At 35.8% G+C, this 27,008-nt stretch overlaps 1 protein-coding gene across 1 annotated transcript; it reads right to left on the reverse strand.

Annotated features, from left to right (window-relative positions):
• Positions 1–18,598: 18,598 nt before the first annotated feature.
• LOC100378999 (uncharacterized) lies at positions 18,599–19,691 on the reverse strand. The gene is made up of 2 exons (XM_002731155.3): positions 19,519–19,691; positions 18,599–19,109 (listed from the first exon to the last, which is right to left on the reverse strand). The coding sequence occupies exons 1-2, from the start codon at positions 19,556–19,558 to the stop codon at positions 18,802–18,804; spliced, it is 348 nt and encodes a 115-aa protein (XP_002731201.1). The 5' UTR covers positions 19,559–19,691; the 3' UTR covers positions 18,599–18,801.
• Positions 19,692–27,008: the final 7,317 nt, after the last annotated feature.

The raw sequence follows: 27,008 nt of genomic DNA on the forward strand, positions 1-27,008 counted from the left end.
GCATGTTGTATCTCAAAAAAATCACATTTATATACAAAATTCAAACACAAAACTTCGACGGGTTGGTTGGCAATAATGTATGTTTATTATCTTTCTTCAAGTTGGTAATGTTAAAAAAAATCGACAATATAAATTTTTAAATGTAGCTTCCAATTTTGAGAATAGTACCTTGTAATTTTCACATTGTTTGTTCGCTTTGTAAACATATATACAAACATCACATTGGTACGCCATCATATACAGTATACTGCTACACATGTATTACGAGTAAACCTCGTTGGATAAAAACGATCAAATCAACGTACTGTAGAGGGAAAAAAATGCTTGGGTCTCATTATAGGGGGTTCAATGTTACAGAGGTATTCGCGGAGTTTTAACCTGACTGGTTTGTGGATGAAACAATACATAATATTGTTAAGTTTGAATATCAGCTGGGTTTTAATTTGGTGCATTGAGCTATCGGCGAAAATAAAACCCTGTGAGTACTGAGTAAATACTACACATTGGTGGCGCTGCTGTAACACGATTCTGTTCAGAGAGTCGCAATAAGGGTTATGCGCACGCCACATTGGGTCGTATCTGGGAGCTCTCAAATAGGACCTCACGAATACGACCTACTTTACATATTACCCATATTGCATTATACAAAATGGCTGGTAGGTTAAACTCATAGTTGCTGTCGACATAGGAAGTAAAGTAAGCAAATAACACCGAATAAACGGCAAGGTAAAGACTATGTCTAATTATAGTAAATACGTACTGCGTGCGTGACTCGAACCGGCGCTCGCGTACGGCACCTAATCGCCTAGCTTCACGCCACTACACGTCTTCCCCTCGGCCACCGGGCATCCCCAAAAAAGGATGCTTAATAACCGAGCTTATTACGTGCAGAGAACATGAAACCCGTCCACGCGATACGCGCCACACAGCATGGCCAGAATGCGGCAAAGGCCTTCAGATCTGGCTGTAGTAGGATGGTGAAAGTAACGGTACAGCATTTTAACAGTGAATAAGTACTGAGAAATAATTTTTAAACTCATAGTTGCTGTCGACATAGGAAGTAAAGTAAGCAAATAACACCGAATAAACGGCAAGGTAAAGACTATGTCTAATTATAGTAAATACGTACTGCGTGCGTGACTCGAACCGGCGCTCGCGTACGGCACCTAATCGCCTAGCTTCACGCCACTACACGTCTTCCCCTCGGCCACCGGGCATCCCCAAAAAAGGATGCTTAATAACCGAGCTTATTACGTGCAGAGAACATGAAACCCGTCCACGCGATACGCGCCACACAGCATGGCCAGAATGCGGCAAAGGCCTTCAGATCTGGCTGTAGTAGGATGGTGAAAGTAACGGTACAGCATTTTAACAGTGAATAAGTACTGAGAAATAATTTTTAAACTCATAGTTGCTGTCGACATAGGAAGTAAAGTAAGCAAATAACACCGAATAAACGGCAAGGTAAAGACTATGTCTAATTATAGTAAATACGTACTGCGTGCGTGACTCGAACCGGCGCTCGCGTACGGCACCTAATCGCCTAGCTTCACGCCACTACACGTCTTCCCCTTAGTTTTTTTCGGTTTCTTCGCAGTGTGTACTCGATGTTTTGCGTTTACCAGTAATCGTACGTTTTCCTGACGCAGTATTTGAACCAATATCGCCTCGCGAGATAGCGATTCAGTTTGCATGTTTATTCATGTTTATGAACGTAGGATTTATTGACATTTATTGGAATATTTATTGGCATCGGACTCGTTGCGTTGACCCGAATCTTCGACAGCTTGTTAAACGGTAGCCCTGCGTACAGTGCTGTGTGTACGGGGACGCGTTTGGTTGATAGATGTCCTCGCCACAGCCCTGCGTACCTCCATAGACAAAGTCCGGGAGCGCACCGTAATTGGTGCGCAAGTTAAAAATAACTTTTAATAAGTAGTTTCCCAGCCGAAATCGGTTGAAATGGCGATAGTTATCCGTAACAAGCATTACAAAGTTATCTGAAACTGAAATGTCTTTAAATAACAACTAGTAAAGACGGACAAATTGTAAACCGGAGGAATTATCCACCAAACGCCGCCATTTTTAATTTCATTCACGCGAGAGAATGCGTTTGTTTTTAGGGCAAAGTAGCCGATTTCATCCACAACCGGACTCCGAACTGGGAGTTCTAGATATATCTGGTAATCGATCATCATTTTTGGTACCTGGGCATGTTATTTCATTAAAAAAGTTATATTTTTCAAAGTCCCGGACTTTGTCTATGGAGGTACGCAGGGCTGTGGTGGGGACATCTATCAACCAAACGCGTCCCCGTACACACAGCACTGTACGCAGGGCTAGTTAAACGGAAGAATAACAAATAGATTTCCATACTCTTCAGGAGTAAAACAGAGCTGTAACTTAAGCCCAACATTATTTAATCGTTTTTATTTTATAAATGCTCTCCAGACATTTTTGCTATGAACACTTGTGACCCTCCAACCAGTCGGAGCCCAGGAAATTGGTCGATTTCACGACGAAAACCGCGGAAAACTACAGCAAAATCCTCGCGTTTGCCGCCATCTTGAATAAGTTATCGTGACGTCACAAGGCGTCACAGTTTTCCCATTTCACGCAGTTTTCGTCGTGAAAACTACTAATTTCGGACAATCGCCCTCAAAATAATTGCTGAAATTGTTTCGGGACTCATCGACAGTAGAAAAGTAGAAACTTGAGGCGAAAATAATGAAAAAAAAACGGCTGTTACGGCCCGACCTGATTTCAGGTCGGTAAAATATGGTAACTCGCATAGGATGGAACTGTAGCTCCCTGGTTTCGCGTTAACACCACGACGAACAAAATAACCGACAGCGAAACCAAGCGAGCTACAGAACTGCAGCTACAAATTTGATCATAGTTCCTGTGCTCCAACACGGGGGGGGGGGGGGCTCCTTTTACCAAAACCACCACCCCATACCACTCCTAGCCCAATTTAATTGCGTATGTCCCTTCTAAGGACGCCTATAGTTATCTAGAGGGGGTATAGGGAAGAAGGCTTATTACTGAAACAAACGTACACTAGTACAAGTTCGTACTAAAACAAACAATTCTGTCTCAAACCTCAAAATAAGCATAGCTCTAAACCTATTTGATAAATTGATAGCACCCATCATTAGCTATGGGTGTGAAGTATGGGGAGAGGAAGTCACTAAAAATAGCGATATTATTGAAACTGTTAACTATTCTTTCTTCTGATTACTCCTGAGGGTTAAAAAGAATGCTACTAAGCTTGCAATCTTAGGGGAATTGGGAAGATACCCTCTTGCCATAAAAATTATCACACAAATAATTAAATTCTGGCTCAGATCAAAACTTCCATAGACGCTCAAGTTAATAAAAAGCACCTTTGATGAGGTCAATACAGTAAAAACTAGGTGGACAAGAAATGTCGACAAAATAATCAGTGACAACAATCTTGATAAGGCAATAAAACAACAAATAAAAAAAAAGAAACCACACCAAACCAAGACTACCGTATCTCTGCTTTACTGAAAGAAAATTATAAAATAAAATGGAAAGAAGCTCTATTTGATGACAACAGGGCAAATGGTGGAACAAACAAATTGGAAAATTATAGAACATTCAAAACACAGTTTAAAATGGAAAAATGTTTAATAACAATGAGTAATATTAAACTGAGACACTCCCTATGCCAGTTCAGAATCTCTGATCACAAACTTCATATTGAAACTGGCAGGCATTGCAGAACTCCAAGGAATGAAAGGGTCTGTAAACACTGTGCTAAAAAGCAGATTGAAGATGAGATACATTTCCTTATGGACTGCAGTCTGTACAATACACACAGAATTGAATTATTCAAGTACTGTAAGGAAATTATACAAAATTTTAGGAAGTTAAATGAACTAGAAAAATTCAATGCAATCATGAAATATTGTTCAGGAATAAGAACTGCACAATACATACAAAAATGTATGCAAATGAGATGTGAGCAGCTCGTTTTAGTGTTGAATAAATAAATTATTTGACAAATTAATTTATTTTTTAATTCAGCTAATCCTTGTTTGAGGTAGTGATGTCTGGGGACATTGAAGTATGTACTGTTCCAATGTACTATTTAACATCTAGTATGTTAGCTTGTAGCATTTAACTGGTACAATTGTATAAAACCAGTTTAATTCCTCTCCAGGAATTTGACATGTTTCAATAAATGTAAGGTTATCCTGATATTACTTGTTCTAGACCTGAGTGTTTTTGGGTAAATTTTTTTTCTAAGATTGGGGAACACAGCATTAAAGAACTGGGTAATATTCTTTCCACATTAGACGTAAACAAATTTCACTGGCTAACTCAGGTGACTGTGTATTATTGTTGTCGTTAAAACAATACTTCATACCTTTGTAATTTTTAAACATTATTATCTTGGTATAGTAGTGGTTTATACCCCGGTATAAGGAGCAGTATAAATTTGATATCTTAGAACATAACATGTTTCTGTTTTAGCATGTTTGGTCTTATATTGCTTCAGTGATCAAAACATTCAATCCCATTCCTATACACAAGACAGAACCTATATTTCAAAACTGTGATTGGAATAAACATCTTTCATGATGTTGAATAGTTCCTTAAAATAAAAGAAAGACAGTGATTGGTGTGCTTACTACAGGCTAATTACTGCAATGTATTTTACAACAACTTTCTTTTGGTAATCATCAGGTGCTACAATTTTTTTCTCAATAATGATCAATGTATGTTTCTAATTTGTGTTTATTGAAAATCAAATTATTTTACTACTAGATGTCATCTCTATTACTTATAATAAATAAAATGTGGCTATTGATGTTTATCAAATTTACCGCTGCATGTACATAAATCAGATTAAATTATTACCAGTAGCTGATTTGGATGGCTGATAGACAGTATGAACCTAATAAAATGGTCCATGATTTAACAGTAGAATGTATAGTTTCCTTTCTCAAACAAGTGAATTTTTAACCTAATGAATATTTCTATTTAGTATCCACTGGAATTCAAACCAGTGAATGTTTTTTAAATACACAGTGCCCTCTATGGGTTGCTTGGAGAAAGATACAAAATAATGTGAACTACCCCCAGTAATTGAAATTGAAGATTGCATAGCAATTGTTAGTTTTATAGAAGTTCAAGAAAGATTAATGTCTGATAATTGTAAATGTAGTTCCACCTTGTTCAAATTCTACCATTTAAAATCATGAAGTGAAGAATATCATTTTTCAGGCATGCCTTAATATATTGTGTGCACCATAGTTTTGGAATCAGCTGTCCTGAAAATTCATTTATTTAATATTTTAATCATTCATATTGTGAAAGGTGCAGCATTTGAATATTGCATATATAAATACAATACTGTATCTTATTATTCACATTTGTCCAGCCATCCCTTTGTGCTAGGCAGCATTATTCAATTTTTGAGACTAATTGAATCCCGCATCCCAAATGCCTGGGTTGAGATTTCTCATGGAAGGAATATTGTTTTGAAATAGAAAAGTGATTGTGTTTACAAATCATTAACATACCATTGTAGCTATATAAGGGGATTATTAGGTTTGGGCCAATTGATATTTAAGGTAGAGATGCAGTTTACCAGACAGGTATTTTAATTAGTTAATTAGGCAACCAAGATGACCTCCCTTGTCCACATAACTATATATTTTTAGAAAGCTTATTGTATGAATTTTAAAATTTTGTAAGTATTTTTTTTTATGGACATTGTAGTTTGAAATATGCACAAAAATGTTTTTTTTTTTGGTCAAAAGTGATTTAAAACAAATTCGCTTCTAAACCATGTCTCTGTTTCCTGTCAAAATTGGTTTACGGGTACACCTGTTTACTATGAAGAAAGTTTCGTCTTGAAAACTGTCTACCTGGGCAGCAGCTCAAATTTCACTAATTCAAGTTTATGCATAAATTAACACCCAGGCTAGTTGTCTGTACGATTGTTGTAACACTGTTCAACCAAAAACAATGCCCCTACGGCGTTTTGAAGATAAACACATTGTCAATCATTTGTGAAAATTTCAAAACGAAAAGTCAAAGCGTAAAGTTTATAAGAGACAATTGCTAATTTGTATATTTTATAGTTAAGTAAAAATATATGCTGATTTACATTGCTATTGGATTTAACAGAGTTCCACTAAAAAATGCTCGGCACCATCTAAAAAAAAATTGTTATATATATATATCTGTCAGATTTGTTAAATTCGTGTAAAAATATGGAAATTTAGATTTTAAGTGAATATTTTTGTCATTTTTGGTAAAAAATGTTATTTTCGACAACTAGTTCGAAACCATAAGTCCAAATGCTTTCATATTTCCAGCAATGATACGTTGGATGGTCAGATTTGTTAAACTGGTGTCAAAATAAGCAAATTTGGATTTTTAGTGAACATTTTTCTCATTTTTGGTAAAAAATGTTATTTTTGACAACTGGTTCAAAACCGTAAGCCCTATTTACAGAGAGCTTTCAACTAAATATAAAACATAATACAGCTTTAAAGTATACTTTGAATATGTAATAGCACAAGTGAGTTAAGTAACTGGTATTTTTGATGAAAAATGCGATGATTATTCTGCTTATATCAGGTCCCTTAAATTGCACACATAATAATTTGGACGGTCATTATAAATAGAACATTTATACAGTCATTAGAAACAACTTTTAGATCTTCTCAGCTTATTTCAGAAGCCACCACATATATGGCACAACAATTGATCTTGCATTCAGCAATGTCTTATGTAAAACTGGAGTACATTTGTAATTGACTCTTTTATACCTGATCATAAGATTATTACTGCACAGATTTATTGAACATTTGTTCTTGGGTGTAACAAAACAATTACATATATGTACAACGTATCAGGAAAGATAACATTTCAAAAACATGACCACAATTTTCAAACAAAAACATATTTTTTTTTTCTCGACCATTTCTCAGGTTTTTGTACATCCATGATTTCTTAAGTTTAGCCTCAATGATGTTTGTCCAATGAAATGCACTATCCTTATGAACACTATAAAAGTTCATAATTGCAACTGCAAGAAACTGCAACTGCAATGTTTTCTAAATGACTGACTATGAATATTACAACCACAATGCGCTTCACTGATTCTTGTTCCATGATAATGAAGACAGCGGACCTATTTCGACCGTCAGGTCGCTTGGTTTTCAGTAGATTAATGATTTATTTCACAGCACAAATCATCACTGTGTACATGGTATGCTATCAAATCACATATGCAATCTATAAACGACAACCATTACAAGTTCTGAATATTAGGGTAACATCCATGTGAAATATAGGAATCTGAGTCTGTGGACTCCTAGTGATACGTCACTCAAAATAGGGAATACTATATAATAGCTTGTGTTGCATGCTCGTTGAATTATGTTTCTTTATTATTTTACCTTTTGATCTTAAAAATTATATTATGTTGTTCCTGATAATAAAATCAATGAAGATCCCATAAATTTGCATGCACAAAGTTTCTTAAAAGTGGGAATAAATATAACCACAGTTTGGCAGTGCCATATTTACAATTAAATAATTGTATTTAATGTATTCATGGTCATTAAAGCGTTGCTGCGCATTCCCTGTAAACAAATGTGTATTTTACACATATTGTGTATGTCATGAGTTCCATATTGATTAGGACAAGTAGTAGTTTGACCAATCATTTTCATAAACAGATTAAACAGCAAATACAGTGTTTATGTTAGCAACATATTTCTTAAGAACATTTCCCATCATTTCCAATGCTACTACCAGTACTGCAGAATTTACAGTTGATGGAAAATGTTACTGATATTAAAATATACAATCAATACAGTTTTTCTCTATTGGTGCATTAAAATTGTTGTTCTCTGTTTCTTTTCTCTAATTTTTTTGGAGTATAAAGAAAACTGGTATTTTTTTTTTTACAAAATTGACCATCACATTAAATGTTTGCAGTTTTCCCCATAGACCACCATGTAAACTGAAAAAGGGTGTATAGTAATGAAACATTTTATTTAGCCATTTCTGAATACAGTCTTGAAAATGTATTGGTCACCCTTAATTTCTGTGCAAATGAATTTATTCACTGATTTCACCTCAAATTTGGTTGTTTTCCAGACTTTTACAAAATTGTTATATAGGCTTGTACATATGACTTACATATGAACATCCATTTGTGATACAGACTTATTTAACATGGACAAACAGTGGCAATTTTAGTGCTAAAAATACATCAAAATTCCCTGTTTTGGCCATTTCAGAAACAGATCTTGGTAATGCATAGACTGATTACATTCAAACTTGGTACAATGAAAACGAATGGGACCTTGATGCACGAGACATGCAGATATAATTAAAAATGGCTTACTGGTGGCCATTTTGTTTTACCAAATACAGTTCCAGGTCTCTATATTGGAAACACTGGAATGGTCAAGTTCAAACTTTATACAAACACCATACAACATGTGCTACTACTTGATTCAAGATTTAGTACTAAAAATGCATTAAACTTATTTAAATTGGCCTTTCTGAACTAATATTGAACCTTGATGCGCGTCCTTTCCTTTTGATTTAACAAATATAATTCTGGTTCCATATCTTGAAAGTACTTGGATAGTTAACCTGAAACTTTAAACATGCACACAACTCGGGATGCATATTTTTTATTCATATTTGTTTTTGATTTGTTTTTTATTTTTAGAATAGTGTGTTTTCTTTTTTGTTTTGTTTTAAATTACAGTTTTTAAATTTCTTTTTGTAAGACCCTTTTTATTCTTCCCTGAGGATTTTATGCATCTAATAAATATTATTAAGATGACTGCAGAAGGCCCCATCTTGGATGGATTTTGTTTTTTATGCAATGACTTAAACTTCATAACCAATGAGGACTGTATAACTTGTTAACAGTATTTATGGGCAGGCAATACAGTAAAACTTGGGTTTTATCTATTTATAGCAGTTTAATTGTACCATAATAAGTCAAAGGTGACATTGTACACTCTTTGCCCAAAAACAATGTTTCTGGCCAAATTATTTTTTCAAAATTGATGCATTTCTTTACTACCATGGCCAACTACAAAAAAAAACCATTTGACATGTAATCTTTGAGTGATGTGCATGGTGATCTGAAACATTATTTTGTTTTGTTGAGCTTAAACTACCGGGTATATATAAATCTTAAAAAACATGGCTAAGAAAACAGAAATTCTGTGGAACCACAGATAAATCATCCTTGTATATATCATGTGTGTTTGACATTCTGAGTGCATGCTTTTCTAGTTTGTATGTTACATTAGTATAGGGAAATGCAGAAAGTATTTGGTGTCCCTTGATGCCCTATTTTCACAGGTTCGTACAGAGTCCTGTCAGGAGCACTAGTGCATATAGAGATAGTCACACAGTGTTATAATGAAGACATTGCACACTAGACCTGATTAACCTATTTAACAAGTTTATAATTCCATAGTTTGTAATAAAATGTTGAGATGACGATGACATAAGTATCCACCACATTCCAGTATATTACTTACATGCACTGTAGGCAACTTTAATACAATTATGAGGGTATTAGTGACAACTGATTTTCATTGATGTCAGTTCAAATTTAAATAGCTAATTATTGCTACTGCAGAACTGACACTTGCCATATTAGTCATCTAGAAGGCAGCACATTTACAGTTTTCAATTTTTTTGGAAAATTATCTTTACCTACTTAAGATACTTGATGAAATTTGTGGTGCAAATTTTCACTGGCCCTTTAAATTAGTTGCTCATAATTGTGGATGTACAGTTATTTATATTTTGTGGACACAAATCTCAATTGTCAGTTTTGCGCCTAAAATGTCACACAAATCATATGGACATTCAGAACCAAGTTTATTTAGTATGGAATAACACTGCAACCATTTACAATTATTATAAAACAAATTGTGTTTTATTAGAGAACCTATATAATATAACTGAGGATGCTGATAAAGAATGCCATATTTTTTCCTTTATATTCTTTAGAACAAGCTGTATGGAAACCAACATTACTGCACTGTATACTGGATATAATATAAATTAATGCTGGCTAATCTGGAATTATCAACATTGTATAGATGTGGGTGCAACGTCAGGACAGACATTTTGCCAGATTATTTCAGTTTATAATGAAAATATTTTTTTGATAATCATCTTATAAGCTATTTTCATTTGTTAACTTGAGTCTCGAGTCCAGGAAATAATTCCCTTTCCTCGATGGGTTAAATAAAGTGACACTGAAACATTACAATGAAAAGAAATTGTTTCAGATGATATTTAAATGTTTTTCATATTAAAAGTGCTGATAATACCATGAACTAACAAACATTCATTGTCAGCTGGCTACACATGAAGCTCCATGCAATACATAACCCCCAAAATGGCTTACTGCGGAAGCACCCAACACTGTTCGCTGTACACTGTTCTAATACATTTGGAGTTATTGCTATATACCGGTACTGATAGAAAATTGCGTATTTCTAAAGATGCAATACAGTACAATTTATTAACTCATAACAACCTACTGAAGGAGGTTAAAGGTTACAACAACAACAAAAATTACAGAAAAAAAATTAATCAAATTACAATGGCTAATAGTTTAAAGACAACCAAAATCAGACTAAAAACAGAATAAAAGTTAGTAACGGAAATATATAATAAAGTAAAATAAAACACCAAAAAAAAACTATAAACTGAATATAAAAACAAAAACCCAATGAATAGGTGTAAAAAAAAAATAAAAGAAAAAGTCAATGACTAAGTACCAGGGGTAGGTGCTGCTGTCTAATAGCAAAGCTGTATTTCAGATATTGTGCCAGAGGAATTGCTAAGTTATTATTTGACATTATTTTTATGAATTTATTTTCAGGTGTGAGATTAGTAAAGTCAGGAATAATCTTTTCAGCTTCATTGTATAAAAACGACCCTCTCTTTACTATATACTGGGCATATTATGAGGAAGTGATGTTCATCTTCAATATCATTTTTATTACACAATTTGCAGATTCTGTCGCTACTTTTGATTCTGTTGTGTCTTTCTTTTTCAATTTCTAAACTGTGATTGCTCAGTCTGAACTAATTAGTTAGGGTACTTTTCAGTTCTTTATTTTTTAGCTTAATTAAGTAGTTTTCCAAAATGAAGTTTGTTTTAAATTTTTTGTAAGTCCTCAGTTTGTTTTTTGTATTAGTGTTTTGTCTGTTATCATCATTAATTGAGTTAATCCAATGCTTTATAAATACATTTTTTATTTTATCGTATATCCGTGACATTTGTGACGATTTTAGCTCATTATTGTCAATATCTGATAGTGTTGTATTTGTAGATTTAAATACAGTTATTATTATTATGCGTCTTATATCTACTTCAAACAAAAGTAGCCGCTATTCATGATGAGAACTGGAAAACCAACTGTAACTTGGGTAGCTGGTAAACTGACCTAGCTGATGACAAACCACTATCAAAAAAACTTTCGACCCCATGTAGCCACGTACGGCCGTCAGCTATATGAACTGTACTCCGTCTACAAATGTTCATCTGCCGACACGTTATTGGACTTTCCCACCCACGATGACAACCAATAAATCATGTTTGTGACGTCTGGTCTGATTACACCCAGCAGCACAAGCTCTAAATCAAGGTCATATATTGCAGATTTGTATTTGAACAAATAATCGTGCATGGGCATCCTGTCTTCTAAGCTTTGTGAAAGCATAAGGTTTTGAAAGCATTGTGCATATTTACAACTTTCTAGCATTTCACACGTAATGCGCCATATACTGTAAAAGGATCAATTGTTCACCGGGTTTTAATTTGGCTTATTTCGCTGAATGAAAAATGCGCTAAATTAATATGTAAAATTTAGCATAGAATACATTATCTAAATGACAAAACCGTGAATTTAAAACCCACTTAATATACCTGAAATGGTAAATCAGCGAAATTTAAACCAAGTGAAAATTAGTCATTTTACAGTATGTGTATCGATGTCGCCATGCCAACGTTTCGTTTCGTCCTAGTTGTGATATTTATCTGTAAATGTCAGACCATTGGTCTGAGGTTCATCGCAGACTCTATTTGAAAGGCTGCGGTTGAGGTTTCATGTTGATCCGTCGAAAATGGCAGTTACTTATCACACAACAAAAACTTATCAGTTACGACAATATTTTCTTAACATTTTATGGAAACAATTCGTAGTGTGCATAAACCTTAAAGAAACATAATAGACAAAACAGTAAATTTTAATATTACTTGTTCGTGCTGTTTTGCAGCACTGCGAAGGAAAATGAAAGATTACAACAATTAGCACATATGGCTGGAAGTTACATTTGCTCCGTTGTGTAGACAGGTTTCAACATTTCATCAGATAATACAATTTATATCCAATCATCTAGAACAAACTTTTCTAGAGAACACACACGCACAAAGATGTTGTGGTCTCGTATTGGGGGGGGGGGGGTGTCACAGTAATATAAACAAGGATACATTTTGCCGAGATATCCAAACCAGTCGCTATTATGATTTACAGAGGCGGCGGCACGAAATGTTCCATGGAGGGGCGAGATCTGCTCATCACCCCTCGCTTACGAGGAGGACCCAGGGGCATACTCTTCCTTGAATTTTGAAATCTAGACCCTCTACAACCTAAGCTATTTCCTTCATTTTGAGGGGCAAATTGTGCTGACACAAAAGGTTTCAGCTTGATTTTCGATTGGCGGCATATTTTACGTGCCCCTGAAGTGGTTCTCGTTTTTAGGATATTAGAAATAAGTATCGGTCTTATTTCTGGTCAAGATAGGTATGAATATCGGTAGTATTTTCCCAATTTGGTGTATTTATGGTTCCGTATATGAGCGAATATCTCCACTTCAGATTCCGGCCTCATATCCCTAGGTAACTGTTTTATTCGAAATAAACAGTGAGGACAGAAATGGTACTTTGGTATAAATATGGGTATAGATTTTGCCACTATCCAGTTATAAAATTGGCCACACTTTTGAGCACTCAGGGGCACTTCCCTACCCAGCTATGTATCAACTGCCCCCCCCCCCATACCCCCCCCCCCCCCGCGTGCATGCCCGTGAATGTGGTTATGCAATAGAAAGTAATGTCTACACGTAGGTAGGGTTATTAAAATCGAGAAAACAAAATACGGGTATATTTTTTTCGACATATAAGATAAACGGAAAAGAGGTTACTAATCAATCTTCAAGTTTAACATTTTTGGAATTTCTTCTGTGAATCTCTCCGGCGAACCTACCAGCGAATCTCCGGTAAGGTATACTTAGTAGTACGTGACGTTCAGAATTCCCCCGCCCCTGAATAATCGCGAAGAACAGACTGGCGTGTTAACTGCATAAATATGTATAATTTCCTTCCTGAATACAGAACTTAGTTGATCTAATCGTTAAGGCGTATGATACATTTTGATGTGAGTTAATTTGTAATGAATAGTTCGGCCAAACACTGAATTATATCATGATGGTGGTATGATGAATTATATTTTTTTTCAAAATGATATTTCTGGATTTCATAGAAGTATATTTTCATTTTTTGGCCGGCTAATGTTGGATGTGCAAACCTCATTCGGGAACATGTATATTCGGTGTTTAGAATAAAGATGGGCAAAATGCTAACAGGGCAATCGTTTTTATTGATGTGTTGAAATTACGCCAATAGGGTATGCTTTTGATGTTTTTGTTAATTGAATGTTTTTGTTGTTGTTGTTGTTGTTGTTTTTAAAAAATTGTGTACGTATTTGAAATTTATTTAAAAAGCTGAAGAACCCTTGTATCATCAGAGGGACTGTGCACCATCATAAGAATAGCGGATTTTGCAAGGAATAATGTTTACTTGCTCTCTTGACTGAACACTTAAAACCCAGAGTAAAGAATAAACTTTATAAAATAGTCGGATGGTTGAGGTGATCGACTAGTATCACATGAATATGTGTAGTGTAGTCAGATGGTTGAGGTGATATACTAGTATCACATGGATATGTATAGTTGTAGTCGAATGGTTGAGGTGATATACTGGTATCACATGAATATGTGTAGTGTAGTCAGATGGTTGAGGTGATATACTGGTATCACATGGATATGTGTAGTGTAGTCAGATGGTTGAGGTGATATACTAGTATCACATGGATATGTGTAGTTGTAGTCAGATGGTTGAGGTGATATACTAGTATCACATGGATATGTGTAGTTGTAGTCGGATGGTTGAGGTTATATACTAGTATCACATGAATATGTGTAGTTGTAGTCGGATGGTTGAGGTGATCTACTAGTATCACATGAATATGTGTAGTGTAGTCAGATGGTTGAGGTTATATACTAGTATCACATGGATATGTATAGTTGTAGTCAGATGGTTGAGGTGATCTACTAGTATCACATGAATATGTGTAGTTGTAGTCGGATGGTTGAGGTAATCTACTAGTATCACATGAATATGTGTAGTGTAGTCAGATGGTTGAGGTGATATACTAGTATCACATGGATATGTGTAGTTGTAGTCGAATGGTTGAGGTGATATACTAGTATCACATGAATATGTGTAGTGTAGTCAGATAGTTGAGGTGATATACTAGTATCACATGGATATGTGTAGTTGTAGTCGGATGGTTGAGGTGATCTACTAGTATCACATGAATATGTGTAGTGTAGTCAGATGGTTGAGGTTATATACTAGTATCACATGTATATGTGTAGTTGTAGTTGGATGGTTGAGGTGATATACTGGTATCACATGAATATGTGTAGTGTAGTCAGATGGTTGAGGTGATATACTAGTATCACATGGATATGTGTAGTTGTCGGATGGTTGAGGTGATCTACTAGTATCACATGAATATGTGTAGTGTAGTCAGATGGTTGAGGTTATATACTAGTATCACATGGATATGTGTAGTTGTAGTTGGATGGTTGGGTGATATACTAGTATCACATGGATACGTGTAGTTGTAGTTGGATGGTTGGGTGATATACTAGTATCACATGGATATGTGTAGTGTAGTCAGATGGTTGGGTGATATACTAGTATCACATGGATATGTGTAGTTGTAGTCGGATGGTTGGGTGATAAACTAGTATCACATGGATATGTGTAGTTGTAGTTGGATGGTTGGGTGATATACTAGTATCACATGGATATGTGTAGTTGTAGTTGGATGGTTGGGTGATATACTAGTATCACATGGCAATGTGTAGTTGTAGTCGAATGGTTGGGTGATATACTAGTATCACATGGATATGTGTAGTTGTAGTCGGATGGTTGGGTGATATACTAGTATCACATGGATATGTGTAGTTGTAGTCGGATGGTTGGGTGATATACTAGTATCACATGGATATGTGTAGTTGTAGTCGGATGGTTGAGGTGATCTACTAGTATCACATGAATATGTGTAGTGTAGTCAGATGGTTGAGGTTATATACCAGTATCACATGGATATGTGTAGTTGTAGTCGAATAGTTGGGTGATATACTAGTATCACATTGATATGTGTAGTTGTAGTTGGATGGTTGGGTGATATACTAGTATCACATGGATATGTGTAGTTGTAGTCGGGTGGTTGAGATGATATACTAGTATCACATGGATATGTGTAGTTGTAGTCGGATGGTTGAGATGATATACTAGTATCACATGGATGTATGTAGTTGTAGTCGGATGGTTGGTGATATACTATACTAGTATCACATGGATATGTGTAGTTGTAGTCGGATGGTTGAGATCATATACTAGTATCACATGGATATATGTAGTTGTAGTCGGAAGGTTGAGACGATATATTAGTATCATATGGATATGTGTAGTCGTAGTCGGATGGTTGAGGTGATATACTAGTATCACGTGGATATGTGTAGTTGTAGTCGGATGGTTGAGGTGATATACTGGTATCACATGAATATGTGTAGTTGTAGTCGAATGGTTGAGGTGATATACTAGTATCACATGAATATGTGTAGTGTAGTCAGATGGTTGAGGTGATATACTGGTATCACATGGATATGTATAGTTGTAGTCAGATGGTTGAGGTTATATACTAGTATCACATGAATATGTGTAGTTGTAGTCGGATGGTTGGGTCATATACAAGTATCACATGGATATGTATAGTGTAGTCGGATGGTTGGGTCATATACTAGTATCACATGGATATGTGTATTATATGTACATGTCGGATATTTTGTCTTTTACGCCTTGATGAGTCTGTCACAGGGTTCACAAAGAATCACGTGTAACTGCCCCTTAAAAGAAAAATAACATTGCATACTCCGAGGTTAGTATTAAAGCCAATCGGCGAATTTTGCAGGGGCTTATTGCCAGTAGCCCATATTCTTGAAACCGTGGCGAAATGAAACATTAAGCTCAGTGGTTAGTTTACGCATCTTTTAAATGTGTTTTGATTCACAGTGCATTCGGCAATCAACTGCAAGTCAGTTATGTGAATATGAATTGCATTCACTGGCAGCCGTACTAATGAACAAGTTGAAATCGCATTTAACGGTAGAAATATGATAATTCTTAAAACATCTACATTTCTATGAAAGGCCTCAGCACTCTATATTGTTTTAATTTGTATGTAGCTGTTGTTGTATTTTCTGATTTAGTAGTAAGTGCAATGTATATTTCATTAAATGAGTGAAACAAAGACGTGGAATTCATCACCTAAACTGAGTATAATAATTTGTCAAAATAGCAATAGAAAATAATATTTCTTTGGCATTACCCAATCTCATTTAATATACTTATTAGACAACAGAAAGACAGACAATATGCAGGGTTACATCCTTAAATGACGATTCACCGTGAATGGAAGGGGTTCACTGCAAAGTTGAAGCTCCTTGTGTTGGAGAGGTATAGGTACATTCTGCGCTACGGAGTTCTCATTTCAAACTGTTTAAGCCCTCTTTTCAGTGTACTGTAGAACTATGTCTTATTATGACAACACATCTTCATCAAAATGTCGAAATTTGAATATCCATTTTAGTACAATTTACCCAAAATGGAGCCTGAGTTTTAAGACCTTTTCTAATATAAATAAGAAGTGGAGTTTAGAACACCTATTAAAACATACCATCTTACATATTTCGACATTGATTTTGCAAATAAAACATTCCCTTGAATGGTATCATCACACTGCTGTCATTTGAAATAAAATGTGCACTCGGAAGAATTTATAAAGCGTTATTAGTGTACTGGAAAATGTCATTCCCTGTAATAGCACGGACTGTGACAAAACGTGAAACCGTGAGTTCTATATAAGTTTGTTGAACGTAAATAATTCCATTACAGCATTAAAACAAGAAACTTAGTGCTGATGGTCAATTCAAATAATGGGTCAAATATTTTTTTAGTCTATGAAGACGAATCATGTATATTTTATGTAATAGATTGAGAGTTTCCTGTCACCCAGATTATTTGGAAATCTGTTTTTCAAAGCTAAATTTAGATAGCACCGCAGTTCTATTCAACCCACACATTTATAATTATAAGCAAACGCTGTTTTATTTTAGAATTATCTTGCGAGCATCATTGTTTGTTGTCATCAGAGTACTTCGCTAGGACCATGGAACTATAAGGGGTTTATAGTTCCATGCTAGGACCTACAGGACTCTATAGTAAACGTGTCGCTCTCCATGACCAACTTCTACAAAGTACCGAAAAATCTAATTGTTGAAAACATCACTACCGGTAAGTTGAAGATTATGAACTGGAACTCGAAGGCCTCAAAACACATTCTGTGCCCAGGAATATAACGGCACACGGCGTTTGAATCAGTCACAGTACCGACCGTTACATCGCGAGTCATCGAATAGTAGCACCGCAAACTAAGGGTCATTCAATAACCAAACACTCCCTTGCTCCCTTGCTCTGTCCGACTGTGTGCGACCCGAGTCCACGTCGCGAGCTCAGTTTCTATTTACGAAATACCAAATATATTGATACTAATGGGCCCGGCAACGTTAAATTATAATGTGCCACAACGCCATTGAACAATCAATACGTCACTTCCTGAGTCCTATTCGTGAGGTCGTATCTGTGAGGTTCTATTCGTGAGGTATATAGCGTGCGCATACATCAATTGGAGAGTCGTGGGAGTGTCGTACTGTGAACATTCAGTACACAGGCGCCATCCACGGTGTAGTCGTATAGCACCGATCATCATAATCACATTTTGACACAAAAAATGTAATAAATATTTACAATTCTTAGCAATGTGATAAGTAGAAAAAAAAATCAAATTTCCCAAAACGAAAAACAGTTACATTATAATTGGCAACATCAAGAATAAAAAAATAGAAAATTGGTTATAAGTATAGGCATGGAATAAAAGTAAGGTCGAAATTGTTACCTGGCACTTACAATCGCAGCATGGATTTAGACCCACAGTGAAACCGCGGCCAGGCTCAACGTTTTGCAATGTTAGACGACCATTTTAATGATTTTGTTCAGAAAGAGAATTGGCAGACACTGAGCCAACCGATGAACACCCAGTGCACCAGCACTAAATGTATACACTGGCACAACACCAAATTAAAGTAACGTGTTTTATTTCTCTGTACCGTCACCATGACTATGCATCGAATAAACTAAATATCGACTAAAAAAATCAAAATCTAAAGCTAACAATACAAATCGTTTACAGGTTGAGGCGAAATGATGCTGACGTCATGAGATATTAACAAACACACATATTTCTCTTGATAAAACGCCATATAATATCCGCGTCGATTCCATCAGTTGTAGCCCTTCCACGCGAATGAGTTGACGACTCCCATGTCTTTTAGAGGACCCTCCGCAATCCGTCTTGCATCAGGAGCTTTATCGCCAGCGTTCTTCGTCAGTCTTTCCATCATATCAGTGATCTGATCTTCTGTTAATTGTGGGTTTTGTCGCTTGTATTCTCTGGATTTGGGTTTAGGGACATAGTACAATCTTTCCACTGTCTGGTCGATCTCGTAGTTAGTCATTTTTTGCCATCCCAAGTCCATCGATGGTGGCTTGGTCACTGTACCCCACGCCCTCTTGGACATTTTGTCGGTAGCTGTCAAAAACATAAATGAGAGAAACATTAATAAACTTCATTCACGGTTTTGGTGAAGTCAAACATATAATATAGTTCATTCAGAATATGCATATATTGTATATGCGAGCTGCAACACGTGCGAGCATTGTAAAGATGTTGTCAACACCATAATTAGACTAAACTTGCGAGTCGGCTATTTGGACGCATGTAAGACCATGTACATCCTCTACGACGTACGCGTATTGCGCGGACAAAGCCCGCGACCATCACGATACTGCTATATTCGCCTGCCGTTTTCCTGTACTGTGAATCTTGTGTAATTGTCGCAAATAAAGGCCACTGACACGGAAAAAAACAAATTACGAACGCGAATTTTACAGTCACGGCCCTGTTCACGCATAAGCCCACGCACATGTATTTGACTCACAAGAATTCCTGTTTCCGCCGTCTGTAGAGATTCCGGCCATCGGTATTGTCCAATTATAAGCGTTCTTGGACCGAAATTACTTGATATCCGAGTCCTAACTTTCTTGTTATTAAATAAATGAAAGTTGAATCACGACCACGCTAGCTTTAATGGTTCACGTAGTAGCAATTGTATGAACTACGTCACGCGCGACTATGACTTCACGTTCCCGGAAGTGACGACAGCACATTCTTTATCGGCCGGGGCTCTAATACGCCCAGACCAGATTGTTATGTCGTTTACGTAACCAGGTTTATTAATTTTGAAACGTGTGAAACTTAAAGGTACAGGCCCCTGGGGTGGGCTACATGTGCAGCCCACCTCTCGTAAACCATACTCACTTCTAAACCATTTTTTTCTATTTATATACCCACTTCTAAACACAGGTGTTGTCATATGCAGTAACTTTTGCAACTAGCGAGCGCATCCGGGCGACGCATTTTATTCAGCCTTTTCCGGTATCTGGATTTGAATTAGATTTGCTTGCAGTCTGTTGCGATTCCGATGAAAAATTCTTGAAAAATAAATATAAATTGCGTAAACGAGGGGCCAGATTCGGGCTTGTAAATTTGCATATACGTGGGTGGAGCAACCGAGCCTCGGATCATAACTATAAACCGGACATCTCCTGGTAACATTGCACGTTTTTTTTTCGAAATTCAATCTAAAATATAATGGCATATGCGATTCGGATATGAGAAAGTAGGTAAAGTTTTCGGGATCTAAGTTTTAATATCCAAGAAAGTGTGTATGGTTTCCTGGGTCTCAGTTGATATGTTAATTAGCCTGTCTTCTGATTGGTTGAAACATATTAGACATGTCATTCATTACAAGCCCGAATCTGGCCGGTAATGTGAGGGCGCTTACACTGATGACAAGTCTTCTTAGTCTGTTGGGATTTCGTGGTCACACCTCGTTTACGCAATTTATCTTTATTTTTCATCGGATCGGAATCGCAACAGACTGCAAGCAAGTCTAGCTTTGAATATAAAGACTTATGAAAAAATAAATAAATGCTACACAATTCTAAACAAAAACATTAATAAATGACTACTACCCACTTCTAAACAAAAAAAACATGAAATGACACCCCGGTCGGGCGGCACATACCGGTATTGCAATTCTATGGAAGTAACCCCCGGATGGGGATATACGGAATTGTTTCAATAACGCAGTGACGCCGCAAAAATAAAATTTGGGGCTCGTGGTATGGTATATGTTTGGCCCTAGTAGACCCACAGTGTCAACGGCGGCCGTTATTTACATTCAGTCCTCGCTCGCCAACTCAAACGTGTCTCACGTCTATGTATTGGTAATAAAATATCAGAACGATGTATCAGTTACGTCATCTCACTTTTAATTTATTTGTTTATTGGTAACTGCATACTAGCTAAAACCATATGCCTTAGGGTCTCAATATGCTCAAATAACGTCACCTAACTCACTAAAAATAGTAAATCAAAACCAAGTACTCATATTGCAATTTGAAGTTAATCGGTATGAACACGTACAAACTTTTTTAGTGATCTGGGGTTTAAATTTTATTATTGCAAGTGTCTGTCCGCGCGGAAACCAGGCACTCGGTAATGCATATCGCCTCCATCAGACGAGGGCATATAATGACTTCGTTTATTTACACACTATTCGTTTATTATTTGTAAAGGTATCGTTCAACCCATGGAGGTATAAACAGAAGGAGTCACAACTGGTTTAAGCCTATTAAATTTTCATTTGTTTCTAGTCGAGTTAATCCTCCCATCTTGTCTGTCTAAACGTCCCTTGAACCCCATGATCATTTCCGACGCTCGCGTTCACTGTCCTCGTAACCAAGGGCGGGCCTTTTTATTTCTCGGTTACTATGCGGTGTTTTACGAGAATAAGAGTAAATTTACTTGCGCGATTTAATTTTTAAAATCGGCCGATCTATCAGTTTTGTTGTTTTTTCCGTGGTATTTTTATCGGTCATTTCAACGGCTGTTTTGGCAGGGTTGCACAGAATTGACCCACTTATGTTTTAGCTTAAATTGAAGTCTACTTTACGGTCTGTGCAATGCTGTTAAAACTATGTTCCTCCGGAATACTCCGCGCATGCAGTAGACGACGGAAACTTGAACTGTTTATACCTCCATGTTCGACCCAATGCCAACCAACCATAACTATGCACCTATATTCAACATGAATGTTTTGAGTAAGCTGATACAATAGTCAATTGTACGTTTTGGGCACTTCTTGTCTTGATTAATGCATTATACATGCTGCTCAAGGCAACGAGTAAATTGAAATTATCCCCGTCGCGTTTTTTTTAATGAGACTGTAGAAACCTACGACAATAAAATAATTTAATAAATAACAAGCAACGGAGAAAATAAAAAGATACTCGCAGCACAATAACTCGCTCTCGTAATCAACTTCGAAATTTGAACTGAAATGAGATGTTATTGTTGGCCGATTAAATAACAATGGGAAATTTGCGAACGATGTTGCTGCGCACCGCGCTCGTTTATTGGGCCCCGTGCAAAATTTCGTGTCGCCGCCTCTGACAGGTTTGTTGTGCCGAAAGTACCATCAAAACGAGGGGCGGATTTCTTATTGATTGTATTGATTATGAATAAATATTAACTTGTCACATTGGGTTACACTATTACAGAACTAGTTAGATATTTATGCTTAATATTATGCTAATGAAGTTAACATAATGTACACGTTGATCATTATCTACGTTTGTGGCATGCGGTATATCAGCGTACGACAGCACTGTATTGTCACGTCCACTAGTATTATGCGAGCACGGGTCAGTCACATAATTTAATTTCCCATCGCTGTCGTGGACGAATGGATAATACAATACAATGCTATACGAACAACACGGGAAGTAATTATAATTTTACGATAACGACACGCATGATAATAAATAGCTAAATATAACGGGTGGTCGTCAACATCGAGAGATTTACTTTTGTTTACTGTAAACATATCTGTGTAGTTAACTGAATAGGGTATTTGTTGCTAGTATGATTGTTTTCACAGTGGCAGGTCGCCGCCATGAAGGGTTACATTATTGCAGTAGGCCCCTCGCTGACCTCGCATAAAATGTCAGCAAATCTCTTAGTTCATACTGCTGTCATTACAATTACGCAGTTTTGGCTTACGCCACACGCGAATGCTCAAATAATGTGTTAAATCTATGTTCTAGGCGTGAAGATGCTCAGAAAAATGCACCCACATTGATTAATGTTAATGCTACATACACCTGCCTGTACAACCGGTGGTAAGGTGTCGGTGACATTTTTTACGGTACACATACTATCGATAAATGCAGTATAGCCGTATAATTGCTTACCGTCTATCCAACCTGTCTGTATAATTGGCTCTGTCGATGAATATAATTGACAGTTGTCTCGTCTGAAAACGCCGTCGAGGATTGTTTTGTAGTTCGCACCTACTGCGGTGTTTTCGGCGCGCGTCCACAGTATGTGAAGCGTAATGTACACTGTTTGGTTTTCACAACACGCAAGATTGCTCTGCTGTAAAATAATTATCATGCAAATTCTTCTCATTGGTCAGAATGTAACGAGCTGTGACAATAGCGCATGCGCCACAAGATTGTGTTGACGAAGTCCAGTTGCTACGCTACGGAAATAACTGAATCATTGAATCACGATGCACCATGTAGTTGATGTTTGTGTCACCACTAATCTACTCTAAAAACTCAACCAGTTCAAAATGTCAGCGTAATTTTGTATTTTAAAACCCTATTTATTTAAAAGTGGCTATATTTTTCAGGTGTCAGCTCTTATTTTTGTATATCCCCAATGTAATCCCCTTATCAGTTCAGAAAACAATTTTGTTCTTCTGGAAAATCTTGTCTTTTCCAAGCAATTTCAAATCATCCACCCTTCCCAAAATCAAAATCCTAATTTGATCTATTTTCAACCAACTGTCATAACCAAATATAATTTCTACACCAAAAATATAACTAGCATTGAAATATTTGCCAATACATTTTTTTAACAGATCAACTAAAAGCAGACATGCTTTGTTAGTCTGGTCTTACCTCAATCTGATTAAAATGTTATTGTGCCTTAATTTTAAATAAATTATCAATTATTTGTATTCATATTTTTAAAATGCTAATCTTATTTTATTCCTATTAGTCATAGAATCTTTCATTCCAGAAAAATAAACCTAGTGTAATTTTCAGGATTTGCTTTCATAGATGCTTCTTTGGTGGAAACAATAGCCCAAAAACGTTTAATGGTTACAGATTGACCATTAGAAACCCCAAAGAGAAAAAAAAAGATTGATCTATTTAAAGTAGTGTTAAGACAAGCAGCCTGTCGGCTGAGATAGCTCCGCTGTTAGCAATGCACATGGCAATTAAAGAACAGAAGATATCATTAAAAAATGAACAAATCTGAGAGAGGTCCACATGTAGTACCTATATGTATAATATATCAAAGCAATTGGACTTGCGGTTTTCAACAAGAAGTCGAAAATATCACTTTTTACCAAAAATTACAAAAATATTCATCAAAATTAGAGAATTAAAGATATCATTATGAAATGAACAAAAATGGGAGAGGTCCACATGTAGTACCTATATATGTAATATCAAAGCAATTGGACTTGCGGTTTTCAACAAGAAGTCGAAAATATCACTTTTTACCAAAAATGACAAAAATATTCACCAAAATTAGAGAATTGAAGATATCATCATGAAATGAACAAATCTGAGAGAGGTCTACCCAAGGTACATATACACCAAGTATCAAAGCATTCAGGCTTGTAGTTTTCAAGAAGAAGTCGAAAAAGTAAAACATTGACATGGACAACGGACGACGACGACGGACGACGACGACGGACAATCACTCATATGATAAGCTCCGCTCGGCAAAGTCGACAGCGGAGCTAAAAATAAAGGGAAGAAAAAAATCCAATACACTTTTGATAAAAAAAGTTATTGCAAGCCTGGAAAAAAATATCTCGAAACAATGTAATCTAATTTTTCACCCATACAATAGTTTGCTCCAAATCATGTATATATTTGCCGTAGATGCAAAATCTATGTACCCCATGCTACATCATTTTAGGTTATGTCACAGTCTCCAAGTCCCGGAGGAACTGTGGTTATGTACATCTGTGTATTCACAAATTAATAACATTTATCTATATTGATAATGCAAACTGGTATCTATGTGGGTCGCGCTTGTGAATCTAGCAGCTGCCCTGCAGAGAAAGTAAAACTCAGGATCAATATATGTTTTGGTAAATAACATTTATTGTGTTTGTTTATGTTGGTATATAATGTATTAGACAGAAAATACAATAGAGGAAATCGCTATTTATACATTTCTCAAATTTTTCAAGTGGGGGAAATCACAAAAAATTGCCAGGAGAGAACTATTCACCAGGGTCCCTAAGAATCACAGCAAATGCCATTTTGTCATCAAATCACAAAAACAAAAATTAAACAATATATCTACAATGCGATAAACTCTAGATGATGTAGATTTAAAGGAGCACTGTCAGTGTAATATGGTAACAATTTGACAAGACTGTGCACATAGCAACCGATTTCTGACGGCTGCTTTAATATTTTCACCACCAGACTTTCTCACTCAAATTTGTGTGCACTTTTTATCCTTCAATATTTCTGGAAATAAACCCTAATTATGGAGCCGACAGACAAAATTTGAGTCAATTTTCAGTTTTTACTAAAAATTTTGGGTATTTTTGTCGCAATCTTCTGAAGGAAAGTGCAGAATATAAACAGAATTATTTTGTGAATTTGCGATGAAAAGAGGGAACTGGTGATAAAAAGGTTAAAGCCCAGAAAATTAAGAAAAAGTTCTTGTTGACTGTTTTCCCTAATCAAATCGTGCTCATTTTTTTATTTTCATATTAATATAAAACATGTACTTTTATTTTGATTTTCCTGAAAATTTAAATTGGCTTTTTCTTTTTAATTCGTTCCCAAATCTAATTATTTTTCAGGTGTGTTTTAATAATACAATAATTGTACAAAATAAAAATCTATCTGTAAAGCTGTTCATAGTCAAAAGGAGAAATAGCTGCGAAACACAGACCTGGTTGTCACATAATGCACTTTACATTACAATTTCAGTGTGCGAGTGATCTAAGGGTTAAAGACATGCAGGTGTAGTTAGACGATATTACAACCAGTCGTTATAACATCACAAAATACTAGCATTCCTCTATTTAATAGGCATAAGTCTTACAAGTTTTACCATACAGGCAAGTTATGGCTCTAGTAATCCATAATTAGGATGTCACTGATTAATTAGGTATATATAAAATACAATGTAATTTTTTATACACATTAAAAAAAAAAAAAAATACTCCAAATGCACTAGTAGTGAAATCTCTCAATCAACTAATATAAAAACTCCTTTGTTACCAAATACTGTATATTTTTAATGACCCAATTTTGTTTTATTTAAACAGTGCAGAAAATATATATAATTATGAACAACAGGGATAAACATAATGAATATCAGTATTACCAAATAAGGCACAGCACTGCAAAAACCATAGCACCAAAAATAAATTATGTAAACTAGGGTTAAAGGTTACAATTTAACATGAATCAAGGTCTGATTGGATGGCATTTAATGATGCAAATGTGTCAATGTACTCAATGATGAAAGTGTGTAAATGAATGGATTAAGTATTGAGAGTGTATCAATAAAGGTGTTGAATGACGCAGACATGCCATTGAATGTATCCAATGATGAAAGTGTGTCAATGAGTGGGTCAAGCATCGAATGCATATCAATGAAGGTGTTCAATGGTGCAGGCATGCAAATGAATATATCCAATGATGAAAGTGTGTCAATGAGTGGGTCAAGCATTGAATGCATATCAATGAAGGTGTTCAATGGTGCAGGCATGCAAATGAATATATCCAATGATGAAAGTGTGTCAATGAGTGGGTCAAGCATTGAATGCATATCAATGAAGGTGTTCAATGGTGCAGGCATGCAAATGAATATATCCAATGATAAAAGTGTGTCAATGAGTGGATTAAGTATTGAGAGTGTATCAATAAAGGTGTTGAATGACGCAGACATGCCAATGAATGTATTCAATGATGAAAGAGTGTCAATCAATGATGCAAATGTCACTGAAGATATACCATCATGATGAAAGTATGTTAATGATTTACGGTAATTATATAACTGACATTATTCTGTCAGTTAATGATGTTATTCTGTTGATGAATGCTTCGAAAGATGTATCATACACAACTAAATCAAATCATGACTGATCAAATGAAAACAATGTATCAAGGCGAGGAGATTGTTAAAAAAGAGCTGAAGTATAAAAACAAAACTTGAGATGACTCCACCATGCCAGACATCATTATGAAAACAAACTCTTATACAAATGTCAAATCAAACAAATTCAGCACCATCAAATAATACATTAAT

The sequence above is a fragment of the Saccoglossus kowalevskii genome, chromosome 13 (assembly GCF_978046115.1).
Source record: "Saccoglossus kowalevskii chromosome 13, keSacKowa6.1, whole genome shotgun sequence".
Taxonomy (NCBI): domain Eukaryota; kingdom Metazoa; phylum Hemichordata; class Enteropneusta; family Harrimaniidae; genus Saccoglossus; species Saccoglossus kowalevskii.

Excerpts from the sequence above, each read along its gene's own strand:
- LOC100378999 (XM_002731155.3), bottom strand. The coding sequence starts at position 19,558 with ATGGCCGGAATCTCTACAGACGGCGGAAACAGGAATTCTT. Across the intron at positions 19,110-19,518 it reads CGGCGGAAACAGGAATTCTT|CTACCGACAAAATGTCCAAG; the intron begins GTGAGTCAAATA and ends TGTTTTTGACAG.